General features: G+C 42.1%; 3 protein-coding genes and 1 pseudogene across 3 annotated transcripts in view; all 4 read left to right on the forward strand.

Annotated features, from left to right (window-relative positions):
• LOC119294761 (phosphatidylinositol 4-phosphate 5-kinase 1-like) overlaps positions 1–2,524 on the forward strand; it is a 6,914-nt gene extending 4,390 nt beyond the window's left edge. Inside the window, exons 6-10 of the mRNA XM_037573019.1 lie at positions 36–146; positions 232–419; positions 1,377–1,531; positions 1,728–1,893; positions 2,108–2,524. Coding sequence (XP_037428916.1) covers positions 36–146; positions 232–419; positions 1,377–1,531; positions 1,728–1,893; positions 2,108–2,366 — 879 coding nt within the window. The 3' untranslated portion in view covers positions 2,367–2,524. The remainder of the gene's footprint in view (positions 1–35; positions 147–231; positions 420–1,376; positions 1,532–1,727; positions 1,894–2,107) is intronic.
• A 1,008-nt stretch (positions 2,525–3,532) lies between these two features.
• LOC119293263 (senescence-specific cysteine protease SAG39-like) lies at positions 3,533–4,707 on the forward strand. The gene is made up of 2 exons (XM_037571790.1): positions 3,533–3,965; positions 4,115–4,707. The coding sequence occupies exons 1-2, from the start codon at positions 3,533–3,535 to the stop codon at positions 4,705–4,707; spliced, it is 1,026 nt and encodes a 341-aa protein (XP_037427687.1).
• A 1,787-nt stretch (positions 4,708–6,494) lies between these two features.
• LOC119293671 lies at positions 6,495–7,662 on the forward strand (annotated as a pseudogene).
• A 3,003-nt stretch (positions 7,663–10,665) lies between these two features.
• LOC119293264 (senescence-specific cysteine protease SAG39-like) lies at positions 10,666–11,831 on the forward strand. The gene is made up of 2 exons (XM_037571791.1): positions 10,666–11,098; positions 11,239–11,831. The coding sequence occupies exons 1-2, from the start codon at positions 10,666–10,668 to the stop codon at positions 11,829–11,831; spliced, it is 1,026 nt and encodes a 341-aa protein (XP_037427688.1).
• Positions 11,832–14,213: the final 2,382 nt, after the last annotated feature.

Below are 14,213 nucleotides of genomic sequence, written 5' to 3' on the forward strand. Positions count from 1 at the left end.
TACTGCAGATTGGTTTGATGTAATACGTCCTGCAGATACTGTTGAAGATGCTTCCAAAATATTACAATCATGTCAAAGCTTATGATAATACTCTCATTACGAAATTTTTTGGCGTGCACAGGATTACGCTAAAAGCTGGAAAAAAGGTACATGGTCATATTTTTGGTGCACTATTGTAGTTTAGCTCATATGCATTTGCCATAGTTATTCCCATCTATGGTGCTATTGCAGGTCCGTTTTGTTGTGATGGGTAATATGTTCTGCACTGAGCTGCGAATTCACCGTAAGTACGACTTAAAGGGATCTACACAGGGGCGGTCAACAAAAAAGCAAAAAATTAATGAGAACACAACATTGAAGGATCTTGACCTAGCACATGCATTTCATGTTGATAAATCATGGAGGGAAGCGCTTTTCAGGTAGGCTGTTCCTTTGTTGATCTGTATATTTTCCATCTTTCTATAGTTTATTTTCTTGTTTTATCTGTGGTGGTAGCTTTAAGAGTTCACAACCCTTTTTTTTATGACTGTACTTTTTATTTGTTCCAGTGGGTCCTTGTACAAACCAAAGAAAGTAAATGATATGTACTCCCTCCGTCCCAAAACAAGTGCTCAACTTTGTACTAACTTTAGTACAAAGTTGTACTAAGCTTGAGACACTTATTTTGGGATGGAGGGAGTACTAAATTGCTACATCAGCCCCCGAATCTCTGCCTATCTATCGATTGTTTACTACTCCCTCCATCCGGAATTACTTGTCACAAATGGATGTATCTAGAACTAAACTATGTCTTGATACATTCATTTTTATGACAAGCAATTCTGGACGGAGGAAATACTATTTTATGAAAAATGTTTTTTCTCAATATAAAACACATGCACTTGATAGGTCTTTAATCCTTTTTTTGTTTGGATGGATGAGGGATATTAAAAGAGAAAACATTATGTGTGCAAGTACTAGCAAGGAACCCATGTGTCATTGCGGATTAGAAGAATCATACTACATGTTTCTAAGAGTAATTCTTTAATTGAGGTGCTGCTCAGCGCATCTGTAAAATTCATGGTAGATTAGGTGTTTTTGCAAAACAGATTTGTGTGGATGGTGAGCAATCCCATCCCAAAATGGCATCTCTCTAGTTGAGCTTGACATATTTCTGTACCATTTCTGCTGTATTGTTTTTTCTGGAACCAGTTTCGAACATAGGAATCCATGGACTCACTGATTATGAACTTTCCTAAAAAAAAATCATTGATTATGAAACCTTGAAATCTCCTTTTAGAACATGAAGCGTTGAACGTTAATAAACATATGATTCAACAATTGAGAATTTGATGATCAGTGCAAATTGCTAACTACTTTTGTCAACTAATTTTCAGGCAGATAGCTCTTGATAGTATGTTCCTGGAATCCCAATCGATTATTGACTATAGCATGCTATTGGGAATCCATTTCAGAGCTCCCAATCACTTGAAGACTGCCACATCACATCAGAATACACTTGAAAGCAGTGGAATTACATCTGCAACGGATAGTATGTACCCAGTACCCTACCTCAAGTACATACTTATGCTCCTCTAAAATGGTGAACCTTTCTTAAATCGGAAGTTGGAAAAAATACCTTAGACTGCACACTTGTACACTCTGTTCTGCTTAGTTTCATCCAATTGGTATCAATTGCCCATCTTCAGGTTTTGACTTGCATCTATTGTCTTTTTCACCTTAATCAGGTAGCGTGCCACTGCATTGTGAGGATGTGAATTCCTCAAAGGGATTTCTTCTAGTTGCTCACGAGCCAGGTACAACAGTAGGCGGTTCCCACATCAGAGGAAGCATGGTTAGAGCATCAGAAGGTGGTTACGAAGAAGTCGATCTTGTTCTGCCAGGCACCGGCAGGTAGATTTTCTTAACTTTGTCAAAAATATTCTACAATTCTGCCCAATACTGGTATATATGTTGCTGAACTGTATGAATTCAAGTGTGCTGAGCAAAAAGTTATACTTCCGTTTTATTCTTTTTCTGAAAGTTAAACAGTTCTGCATGATAATTATTAACCTTATAATAACCACGATAAAGTTTGGTTTCTGATTCCTGTGCCGTCTATATTCAGATTCCGTGTGCAGCTAGGGGTGAACATGCCAGCCCGAGCTCGGAAATTGCTGGAAAGCACGGACGCGGTCGAGGAGTACGACGTCGTGCTCTACCTCGGCATCATAGACATACTGCAGGAGTACAACACGTCCAAGAGGGTGGAGCATGCGGTCAAATCGCTCAAGTTCGACCCGCTTTCGATATCATCTGTTGATCCGAACTTGTATTCGAAACGATTCGTTAGTTTCCTCGAGAGGGTTTTCCCTGAGCAAGACTAAAATAGAGAGGCCATGAACAGTACATAGCAGTAATGGGTATTTTTGTTTTCTTGTTGTTGTTTTTGTTGTAAAGAGTGAACATATTCTTCACTGGAAATACTCGATAGGCAAACATATAGTTCTTGTGCAGCTCCAGAAAGTTATTATACTGATGATTATTTCCCCTTCTGTACGTCACGTGCCGGAAAGTGGCTATGAAATGCGCCTCCGCGGAGCCATTCCTGTGAGCTGCGTTCGTCTCTCCGGCAATCTCCATTGCTTCTTTGAACTAACTGTGACTAGTCGGTGAGGGCTTGGTCAGAAAAGGTCCAACGGTTTCTTTGCATTCTTGTTTTAGTATTGTCGTTATCGTCGTGCATCTTTAAACTAACTAAGGAGTACGAGTACTTACTAGTGATAAAAAAGGGTCTTATATTTGTTTACAGAGGGATGAGAGAATAATTTTATGGACTTCCCAGATAAAACTAAATTGAGTACTAGAGAATAAGTTTATTGACTTTCAGATCAGCCAAACTCCTCCGCTCTGTCTGGACTGTTCTAGTCAAAAATGTTCTTATATTATGGGACGGAGGGAGTAGTATTTTCATAGCTGCAATACCGCCCAGCAGTTTATTTTTCTCATTATTTATTAGGGGCTGTTTGGTTCTAGGCCTAGCATTGCCATACTTTGCCACACATTTTTGCCAAGCTTGCCTAAGCTTAGTTCATCAAAATGAAAGCCACAAGTTGGCAAGCCTAAGGGAATCTTACCATATTTTTGTGTGTATGCCATGTGGGGTCCAAGTGTGGCTTGCCTAAGGTGTGGCTTGAACCAAACACTCACCTAAGTTAGTCAAACTTACCTAACTTTAGGTGTGGCAACATTTGGCAAAATTAGTCACAAACCAAGCACGAACTAGGGGTAGTATAATACTCGGTGCCACAATTGATTTCAGGGGCTAGAGCTGAATTAAACTAAACGCACCACATTTATCACAACACAAGATTGTTTATTCCATCTGCTAATTAACTTCACCGCTACGCCGCTATCCATCTTCACACTATCATCCGAGGGCACGCCGTGTCTTCTACGTACATGTGCACCACTACGGCTATATAAACACATTCCACTCCACACATTGTGGACAGACCAAACCACCAGTAGTCAAGCACCAATCGAGCAGATCATGGCCATTCCCAAGACTTTGCTTCTTGCCATCGTAGGCTGCATCTGCTTATGCAGTAGTGTTGTTTTGTCAGCTCGCGAGCTCGGCGACGCGTCCATGGTGAAGCGGCATGAGCAGTGGATGGCGAAGTTCAACCGCGTTTACAAGGACGGCACCGAGAAGGCACATCGGTTCGAGGTGTTCAAGGCCAACGTTGCCTTCATCGAGTTATTCAACGCCGGAAACCACAAGTTCTGGCTCGGTGTCAACCAGTTTACCGATCTCACCAATGATGAGTTCAAGGCAACCAAGACCAACAAGGGCCTCAAGAGGAGCGGTAGCCAGGCTCCAATCGGGTTCAAGTACAACAATGTCAGCATCGATGCACTTCCAGCCGCTGTTGATTGGAGAACCAAGGGTGCCGTCACTCCTATCAAAGACCAAGGCCAATGTGGTAAGCAAATTTTTCTAGTACTCCCATTGTTTATTTTTGGTTCGCATATTAGGTTTGTATTAAGTCAAACTTTCTGAAGTTTGACCAAGTTTATATATCATATTCCCATGATAAGTTAAATCACACCAAGGACCACACCATTATTGCAGGTTGTTGCTGGGCCTTTTCAGCTGTGGCCGCGACCGAAGGCATTGTGAAGTTGAGCACTGGAAAGCTTGTCTCTCTGTCGGAACAAGAGCTAGTTGACTGTGACATTCATGGTGTTGATCAGGGTTGTGAGGGTGGCGAGATGGACGACGCCTTCAAGTTCATCATCAAGAATGGCGGCCTCACCACCGAGGCCAACTACCCCTACACGGCACAAGACGGACAATGCAAGACCAGCATTGCAAGCAACAGTGTTGCAACCATCAAGGGCTACGAGGATGTGCCTGCCAACGATGAATCTTCTCTTATGAAAGCCGTGGCTAACCAGCCTGTGTCAGTAGCTGTGGATGGAGGGGATGTCATATTTCAACATTACTCCGGTGGGGTAATGACTGGCTCTTGCGGCACTGATTTGGACCATGGGATAGCAGCGATTGGATATGGCATGACAAGTGACGGAACTAAATATTGGCTGCTGAAAAACTCATGGGGCACGACATGGGGTGAAAGCGGGTACCTCAGAATGGAGAAGGATATTTCTGACAAGAGTGGTATGTGTGGCTTGGCCATGCAACCTTCCTACCCCACCGAGTAGAGGGAATACATTGTCACATATATCTAGAAATACCGCAAAAATACACATATCTTTATCTATATGTACGCACCTTCCATTACACTACATTGTTCCTTGTTTGTAAAGTCGCGAGTGTTCCGTCAATATTATATATAAAGAAGGCAGATGATTTCAAGCTTAATGCTCTATGGTGATGTTTACGCTGAAACCCATCTTGTTTGAATCCAATCATTGATTGGAACAAATATAATTTTCAGAAATAAGAGAACGTCCTTGAACTTTGGATCGACCAGTGCGCACCACCATCTTTGAATCGATCAATGCTTTATTTTAGTGCAAGATACATCTATTTGAGTGACAAGTAATTTTGAACGGAGGGAGTATTTCACTACACTTAAAAAAGGTACGACAATAGGCAACAGCTCGTACCCCTCATGATTCTACTACTAGGCCGTCACCCATATCGGCAAAATAAAGGTTGATCTACCATCTTCAAACGGTTCCACCCGGAATCCAGAATACCTTGTGCTTTTCACACGCTGTAGTAAAGCACATATGATAACCAAAAGAAATTAGAAAAATCTCACTTTTGAGGGTGTTTGTTTCTTGCAAAATATGGCCGAGGTAGCATATTAGCCAACATGCCATGTGGGTAGGTCAAACCTGGGTTGGACCTGTGAATTTTCATACTTGCTAGAGGGTGACACACACTTTGTCATCATGTTCTTCAATCAAGAGTTAAGGTTCTTTTATGCAGGTTATCATGAGTTGTTGCTTCATTGTGTGTTTCACTTGAGTTAGGCTGATTTTTAATTACGTTGGTATTAGTTTATTTTTGTTGTCTCCGCTCTTATCCAGTAGAGGCAGTATCTATTGTGCTAGGCGTGGACCGAGTTATTTTATGCGTGGCTGTGCAATTCTTACATGTAAGACATAAATCAACGTACGGTGTTCCCTGAAGGTAGATGCAAATGCAACACACACCAGCGATTCACTCCCTTATAGGTGGGCCCACCAACGACCCCAAAGCCTCGACGCATCAAAATCATATAGATCGGAAGTTATTATACTGGTGATTATTTCCCCTTCTGTATGTCATATGTCCCAGAAAGTAGCTGTGAAATGTGGCACCGTGCAGCCGTTCCCGTTAGTTGTGTTCGTCTCTCCGGCAATCTCCATTGCTTCTTTGAACTAACTATGACTCGTGGGTGAGGGCATGGTCAGAAAAGGTCGAATGGTTTCCTTGCTTTATTTGTTTCTTTATTGTTGTTATCGTCGTGCATCTTTGAACTAACTAAGGAGTACTAGTGATAAAAAAAGGTCTTATATTTGTTTACAGAGGGAGTAGAGAATAATTTTATGGACTTTCAGATCAAAGTAAGCTGAGTACTAGAGAATGATTGTATTGACTTTCAGATCAGCCAAACTCTTCCGCTCTGTTGAACTATTGTAAACTATGTACTTCTTTAGCTGCAATACTGCCCTGCCCCGCCCGGCAGTTTGATTTTCTCATTGTTTATTATTCACCAGGCACGAATTAGGGGTAGTATAATACTCGACGCCAACATTGACTCCAGAGGCCAGAGCTGAATTAAGCTAAATGCACTACACTTATCACAACACAAGATTTGTTTATTCCATCCGCTAATTAACTTCACCGCTACGCTACTATTCATCTTCACACTATCATCCGAGGACACACCGTGCCTTCTACGTATATGTGCAGGATTGCAGCTATATAAACGCATTCCGTTCCACACATTGCGACAGGCCAAACCACCAGTAACTAAGCACTACTCGAGCAGATCATGGTCGTCCCCAAGGCTTTGCTTCTTGCCATCCTAGGCTGCATCTGCTTATGCAGCACTGTTCTGTCAGCTCGTGAGCTCGGCGATGCGGCCATGGTGGAGAGGCATAAGCAGTGGATGGTGAAGCACAACCGTGTTTACAAGGACTATGTCGAGAAGGCGCAGCGGTTCGAGGTGTTCAAGGCCAACGTTGCCTTCATCGAGTCGTTCAACAACGCCGGAAACCACAAGTTCTGGCTCGGTGCTAACTAGTTTACCGACCTCGCCAATGATGAGTTCAAGGCAACCAAGACCAACAAGGGCCATAAGAGGAGCGGTAGCCGGGCTCCAACCGAGTTCAAGTACAACAACGTCAGCACTGATGCACTTCCAGCTTCTGTTGATTGGAGAACCAAGGGTGCTGTCACACCTATCAAAGACCAAGGCCAATGTGGTAAGCAGATTTCGGTAGTACCCTCATTTATTTTTGGTTTGCATATTAGGTTTGTCTTAAGTCAAACTTTCTGAAGTTGGACCAAGTTTATATATCATGTTCCCATGATAAATGAAATCACACTAAGGACAACACTATTATTGCAGGCTGCTGCTGGGCCTTTTCAGTTGTGGCCGCAACCGAAGGCATTGTGAAGTTGAACACCGGGAAGCTAGTCTATCTGTCGGAACAAGAGCTAGTTGATTGTGACCTTCATGGTGTTGATCAGGGTTATGAGGATGGCGAGATGGACGATGCCTTCAAGTTCATCATCAAGAATGGTGGCCTCACCACCGAGGTCAACTACCCCTACACGGCACAGGGCAATGCAAGACAAGCATTGCAAGCAACAATGTTGCAAACATCAAGGGCTATGAGGATGTGCTTGTCAACGATGAATCTTCTCTTATGAAAGTTATGGCTAACCAACATGTGTCAGTAGCTGTGGACGGTGGGGATATAATATTTCAACACTACTCCGGCGGGGTAATGACCGGCTGCTGTGGCACTGATTTGGACCATGGGATAGCAGCGATTGGATATGGCATGATGAGTGATGGAACTAAGTATTGGCTGCTGAAAAACTCATGTGGCACGACATGGGGCGAGAGCGGGTACCTCAGAATGGAGAAGGATATTTCTGACAAGAGTGGTATGTGTGGTTTGGCCATGCAACCTTCCTACCCCACCGAGTAGAGGAAATACGTTGCCACGTATATCTACAAATACTGCAGAAATACACATATTTTTATCTATATGTATGCACCTTCCATTACACTACATTGTTTCTTGTTTGTAAAGTCACAAGTGTTCCATCAATATATATAAAGAAGGCAGATGACTTCAAACTTAATGCTCTATGGTGACGTTTACGCTGAAACCCATCTTGTTTGAATCCAATCATTGATTGGAACCGGGTTTTTTCAGAAATAAGAAAAGGTCCCTGATCTTTGGATCGATCAATGCACACAACCATCCTATTGCAGAAAGTTATTACATAGTATTTCTCTACACTTAAAAAAGGTACAACAATAGGCAACAATTCATACCACTCATGATTCTACTACTTGGCACTCATATCGGCTAAATAAAGCTCGATCTGCCATCTTCAAGCAGTTCCACCCGGAATATAGAATACCTTGTGCTTTTCACACGCTGCAGTAAAGCACATATATGGTAACCAAAAGAAACTAGAAAATTTCACTTTTGAGGGTGTCTATTTCTTGCAAAATATGGCCTAGGTAGCATTAGTCAACCACATGGGTAGGTCAAACCTGTGTTGGACATGCGCGTTTTTATACTTACTAGAGGGTGACGCGCGCTTTGTCGTCCCGCTCTTCGGTCAAGAGTTAAGGTTATTTTATGCGGGTTATTACGAGTTGTTGCTTCATTGTTGTTTCACTTGAGTTAGCTGATTTTAATTACATTGGTGTTAGTTCTTCTTTGTTGGCTTCGCTCTTATCCAGTAGATGATGTATCTGTTGTGCTAGGTGGATCACTAAGTTGTTCTATGCGTGGCTGTGCAATTTTTTACATATAACACATAAATCAACATATGGTGTTCCCTGAAGGTAGATCCAAATGCAACACATGTCAACGATTCACTCCCTTATAGATGGGCCCACCAACGACCCCAAAGCCCCAACGCATCAAAAGCGTATTCCTAGCGAGTTTAGTATCTCAGTAGATAGATAGGTATGTTCTATTTACGGAGTCGAGCAAACTTAAGAAACGTAGAGACGCATCTTTTGATCCATGGACGATTTTTCTGGTGCCGTTTTCCAAAAACATCATGCATTGGCCTAAATCCGTGACCGCCAAATTTTATCAAAAGTTTGGTCATAGGTTACTATAAAATGGGACATGGTCCAAAAAATCTTCGCAAAGTATTTTTCAAATATCAAGCTAAGCTACCTTGCGTAGTATCTTTTCTGACCATATAGAAAAAAATTGTAGTATTTTACTATATAAATACTTTCGGAGGGTAGTGCACAAGATAATTTGACTTAGCGTTTCATAAATATATAATAAAGTTTACTCCCTCCGATGTTTAACCTTAGTCCAAAACTGCGACACTTATTTTGGATCGGAGGGAGTATTACATAACAAGATGGGACATGAAAGTATTTTTTTTTATGGAAAGACAGTAGAAGAGGCTCCTACTGTGTGTGTATATATTTATATATGTAAAGAGTTACATGGGTTACATATTGTTACAAGGTGGTGTTCCTCCATCACCCCTCACAGAAAGGGAGGGGTGTTGTAGTGCAACACTGCACCAACAAAACACTGCAAAAGTCAGGGAGGTGTGACTAGGCTAGGGAGTTACAAAAAGTAGTTACGGTGGTCTTATGGACCTCTTTCACCCTGTATTGAAGGAGGCTAAAAATCTTCTTTGAATCGTGCCAGCCAAGATGCAGTGCTAGGGCAGATCCCTCTGAAGTGCTTGTTATTTCGTTCCTTCCACAAACTCCAGGCCGCCGTGAGGAAAATTTCCATGAAGAGAGGTCTATGCTCAGCCTCATTGGTTTGATTGATCAAATCAAGTCTCGAGTTGAAAGCAGGCCAGCTAATTTCCATGAAAGAATATTTTGCAGATACTAATGTTGAAGGTAACAAGATGGATCAATGGATGATGGAGGTAACTGCCCTTGCAGCATGCGATTCTCACTGGGAGTGTGCCGGACCGGTGTGTGACCCAGTCTAGGTAGTGGCTTGGATGGGGCATCTGGCTTTAGATGTTAGGCTTTGGTGCGATGTCTGTTTGGTATTAGGCTCAGACATTCGGCACCCCTTCATCAAGGGATAGGGGTAGCAACAGGCGTTGCCAAGACGATGGCTTTAGGCTTATTGATGTATTACCTTGTAAGGTCTTTGGGAATAATTAATAAAATAGCTGCATGCATCGTCCAGATGCAGAGACCGGGATACATCCTTTTTTTTAGAAGCTACAGTTTAAATGCCAAGTGAATATTTCGTTGTACAAACTTCAAAATTTGCACTAAATGGCATGATGCATCCTGATAGATTCATCAACTGCAAACACCGGAACCTTTTCTGAATTACCGGTACATTTGCGGAGTCAAACAGGTTTCTGCTCTACTCATTTCGCTAACCCTACCTACTTTGAGTATACGTTTACATTACCTACTCTGAACAGAAGACCTTCTTAGATTGCTTGATAATTTGCAGTTAGGGCACTGCAAACGTGGGGTAGGTGACCAAGCATTGTCACGAAAGGTCGGATGGTTTTGGCTCTCTATTGTTTCTTTATTGGACTGTCATCGCCGTGCATCACTGAACTAAGTAGAGAATAATTTTACAGACTTTTAGATTAACCAAACTCCTCGGCACTGTTTGTACTATTTTAAATATTTTTTCCCATAGTTGACCGCCCTGCCCGTCCGGCAGTTTCTGTTTGATCATTGTTTTCTATTCAACTGGCACGAAATATGGGCAATAATACTCTAGGCGATCATATACTATCTGGGGCCATAGCTGAATTAATTAAGCCAACGTACTACCTACAATCACAAGATTATTTATTCCATCTGTAATTATCTCTGAGAGCACAACGTGCATGCTACGCTACTTGTGCAAGACCATAGCTATATAAACACATCCCGTTCCACCCATTGTTGACACACCAAAGTACCAAGCTACACACAACAATACTAGTAAGCAGTAATCGGGCAGATCATGGCCATCCCCAAGGCTTTGCTTCTTGCCATCCTAGGCTTCATCTGCTTATGCAGCAGCACCGTTCTCTCAGCTCGCGAGCTTGGCGACGCGGCCATGGTGGAGAGGCATGAGCAGTGGATGGTGAAGTACAACCGTGCTTACAAGGACGAAGTCGAGAAGGTGCAGCGGTTCGAGGTGTTCAGGGCCAACGTTGCCTTCATCGAGTCGTTCAACGCCGGAAACCACAAGTTCTGGCTCGGTGTTAACCAGTTCACCGACCTCACCAATGACGAGTTCAGGGCAACCAAGACCAACAAGGGTCTCAAGAACAGCCGTAGCAAGGCTCCAACTGGGTTCAAGTACAACAATGTCAGCACCGATGCACTTCCAGCTGCTGTTGATTGGAGAACCAAGGGTGCCGTCACTCCTATCAAAGACCAAGGCCAATGTGGTAAGCAAATTTTTGTAGTACTCCTTCGTTTATTTTTGGTTTGCATATTAGGTTTGTATTAAATCAAACTTTGACCAAAGTATATATATCCTTCTATCATGATAACCGAAATCACACTAAGGATAACACTATCATTGCAGGCTGTTGTTGGGCCTTTTCAGCTGTAGCCGCAACCGAAGGCATTGTGAAGTTGAGCACTGGGAAGCTTGTCTCTCTGTCGGAACAAGAGCTAGTCGACTGTGACGTTCATGGTGTTGATCAGGGTTGTGAGGGTGGCGAGATGGACGATGCCTTCAAGTTCATCATCAAGAATGGCGGCCTCACCACCGAGGCCAACTACCCATACACGGCACAGGATGGACAATGCAAGACCAGCAGTGCAAGCAATAGTGTTGCGACCATCAAGGGCTACGAGGATGTGCCCGCAAACGATGAATCTTCTCTTATGAAAGCTGTGGCTAACCAGCCTGTGTCAGTAGCTGTGGACGGAGGGGATATAATATTTCAACACTACTCCGGCGGGGTAATGACCGGCTCCTGTGGCACTGATTTGGACCATGGGATAGCAGCGATTGGATATGGCATGACGAATGACGGAACTAAGTATTGGCTGCTGAAAAACTCATGGGGCACGACATGGGGCGAGAGCGGGTACCTCAGAATGGAGAAGGATATTTCTGACAAGGGTGGTATGTGTGGCTTGGCCATGCAACCTTCCTACCCCACCGATTAGAGGAAATACATTGCCACGTATATCTACAAATACTGCAGAAATACACATATTTATCTATATGTACGCACCTTTCATTACACTACGTTGTTTCTTGTTTGTAAAGTCACGAGTGTTCCATCAATATATATATATATATATATATATATATATATATATATATATATATATATATATATATATATATATATATATATATAAAGAAGGCAGATGACTTCAAGCTTAATGCTCTATGGTGATGTCTATGCTGAAACCCATCTTGTTTGAATCCAATCATTGGTTGGAATATTTTTTTTCTTCAGAAATAAGAGAACTTCCCTGATCTTTGGATCGATCAATGCGCACAACCATCCTATTACAGAAAGTTATTACATAGTATTTCACTAGACTTCAAAAGGTACACAATAGGCAATAATGCATACCACTCATGATTCTACTACTAGGCCGTCACTCATATAGGCTAAATCCCTTGTGCTTTTCACACGCTGCAGTAAAGCACATATGATAACCAAAAGAAATTAGAAATTTTCACTTTTGAGGGTTTTTATTTCTTGCAGAATATGGCCTAGGTAGCATCAGTCAACCACATGGGTAGGTCAAACCTAGGTTGGACACGTGTAGTTTCATACTTACTTAGAGGGTAACGCGCGCTTTGTCGTCCTGCTCTTCGGTCAAGAGTTAAGGTTTTTTTATGCGGGTTATTACGAGTTTTTCCTTCATTGTTTGTTTCACTTGAGTTGGGCCTGTTAGAACTAATCTTGTTATTAGCGTTAGTTTTAGATTATTTGTTTTTGTTGAGTCATGCATTTAGTCCAAGCTGCGGCAGGGTGTGCACGTTAAGTTGTGATCACGTGCACCATGCAAAGCTGATCGGTAGAGCTAGGTAGTATTCTGTGAGTTAGTTAGTGGACTAGCTACACGGTAGGCCGTGGACTGAGCATTTTTAGGCTGCATGCTAGCTGCTGACCAGGTGTGTGGCCGTTGAGGGAGCGCTGCAAACGGACTGGACTTGGCCGTGCATGTGGCTTAGTGGGTTAGTGGCCGAGCGTCGTGGCTGGGCAGTGGCCTGAGTAGCATGGCAGAAGTGCCTAAACTTTGTCTATACTAGTTAGCGTGTACGTGCAACGCACGTCTTCACAAATCACAATACATATCGGAGAAATACATAAAAATGGATGTATTTAAAATTAAAATGTGTATAGATACATCCATTACTTCGATAAGTATTTCCGGATAGAGAGAGTACATTTTTATTGAATTATATTTGTATAGCTTTTGTTCATCACTATCCTTCTTTTGATTCAAAATGCTAAAATTTGGTCCTAAAGATGCTCATATTTTCTCAACAAAGCGAGCATATTTTTGCCAGTCACTCTGCAATGTATGTACTCCCTCCGTTCGAAATTACTTGTCTCAGAAATGGATGTATCTAGACGTATTTTAGTTCTAGATACATTCATTTCCGAGACAAGTAATTCTGAACGGAGGGAGTACCATTTTACAAGTGGTGAAAGCGAGAAATTATAAGTGAATTTGCAGAGTGCAAAGTTGTCGAAGTCCAAGATATTTGGTGTAGAAGGAAATACAAAATGTTTCATTAAACATAAGTGTTAGTCTAAACAATATGAATGGTAGAAAATGTCCAGCACAGTTAGTCAATATTGTCTGATAAAAGAAATAGTTAGTCAATATTGACGGAAAGTCACACAAATAAAAAGTCATGAAAATGTCCAACAATATGAGTAATAGAATTTTAATGGATGAGCGGTGTTGTGATGTCGCTCAAGTATTGTGTTCTTAGAGCATGGTTAATAAATAGTATAGCCAACAACCGGCTATATGGGGTCGCCATGTCACATATAGCCAACATTATAGTCAACATGTATAGTGGTAAGTTGCTAAGTAGTACGACTTTATTAATGTATGGCCCATCATACACTCTCACAATATTTCTTGGAGTCCGTGCTGCAGCCGGCTATTAATCTACAACCCGCTTCCCTTCTCTCTCCTCTTCTCTCTCATCCAACTCAGTATAGATATAATTGTTTAATCTTTATAGCTTGCTAACTGGACAGTATTATACTTGCTCTTAGAAGTGACAGCCATGGCTTAGCTAGGGGGTGGACAGGGTGGTCCATAGCCTACATTTAGGCTAGAAAAAAACAATTCTTCCAAATACATTGATTTACATAAAAAAATCATTGTTGGACCACCCTGACTCACCGAGCTAGCTACGCCATTCACCATTGTGATAATATAGCTGCATAGAGATAAATGATGTTTCATTCGGCCTGTGTACTGAACTACTGATAGGTTGCAAAAGAAGATTAAATCTAGTTCCGATTGGAAAGCCGCTTTGCATTATTCCCAAATCATGTTCGAATG

This window comes from Triticum dicoccoides, chromosome 4B (assembly GCF_002162155.2).
Source record: "Triticum dicoccoides isolate Atlit2015 ecotype Zavitan chromosome 4B, WEW_v2.0, whole genome shotgun sequence".
NCBI lineage: Eukaryota > Viridiplantae > Streptophyta > Magnoliopsida > Poales > Poaceae > Triticum > Triticum dicoccoides.

Bases quoted from the DNA above. Each gene is read 5' to 3' on its own strand.
- LOC119293263 (XM_037571790.1), top strand. From the start codon at position 3,533: ATGGCCATTCCCAAGACTTTGCTTCTTGCCATCGTAGGCTGCATCTGC. The intron at 3,966-4,114 runs GTAAGCAAATTT...CCATTATTGCAG, and splicing joins CAAAGACCAAGGCCAATGTG to GTTGTTGCTGGGCCTTTTCA.
- LOC119293264 (XM_037571791.1), top strand. From the start codon at position 10,666: ATGGCCATCCCCAAGGCTTTGCTTCTTGCCATCCTAGGCTTCATCTGC. The intron at 11,099-11,238 runs GTAAGCAAATTT...CTATCATTGCAG, and splicing joins CAAAGACCAAGGCCAATGTG to GCTGTTGTTGGGCCTTTTCA.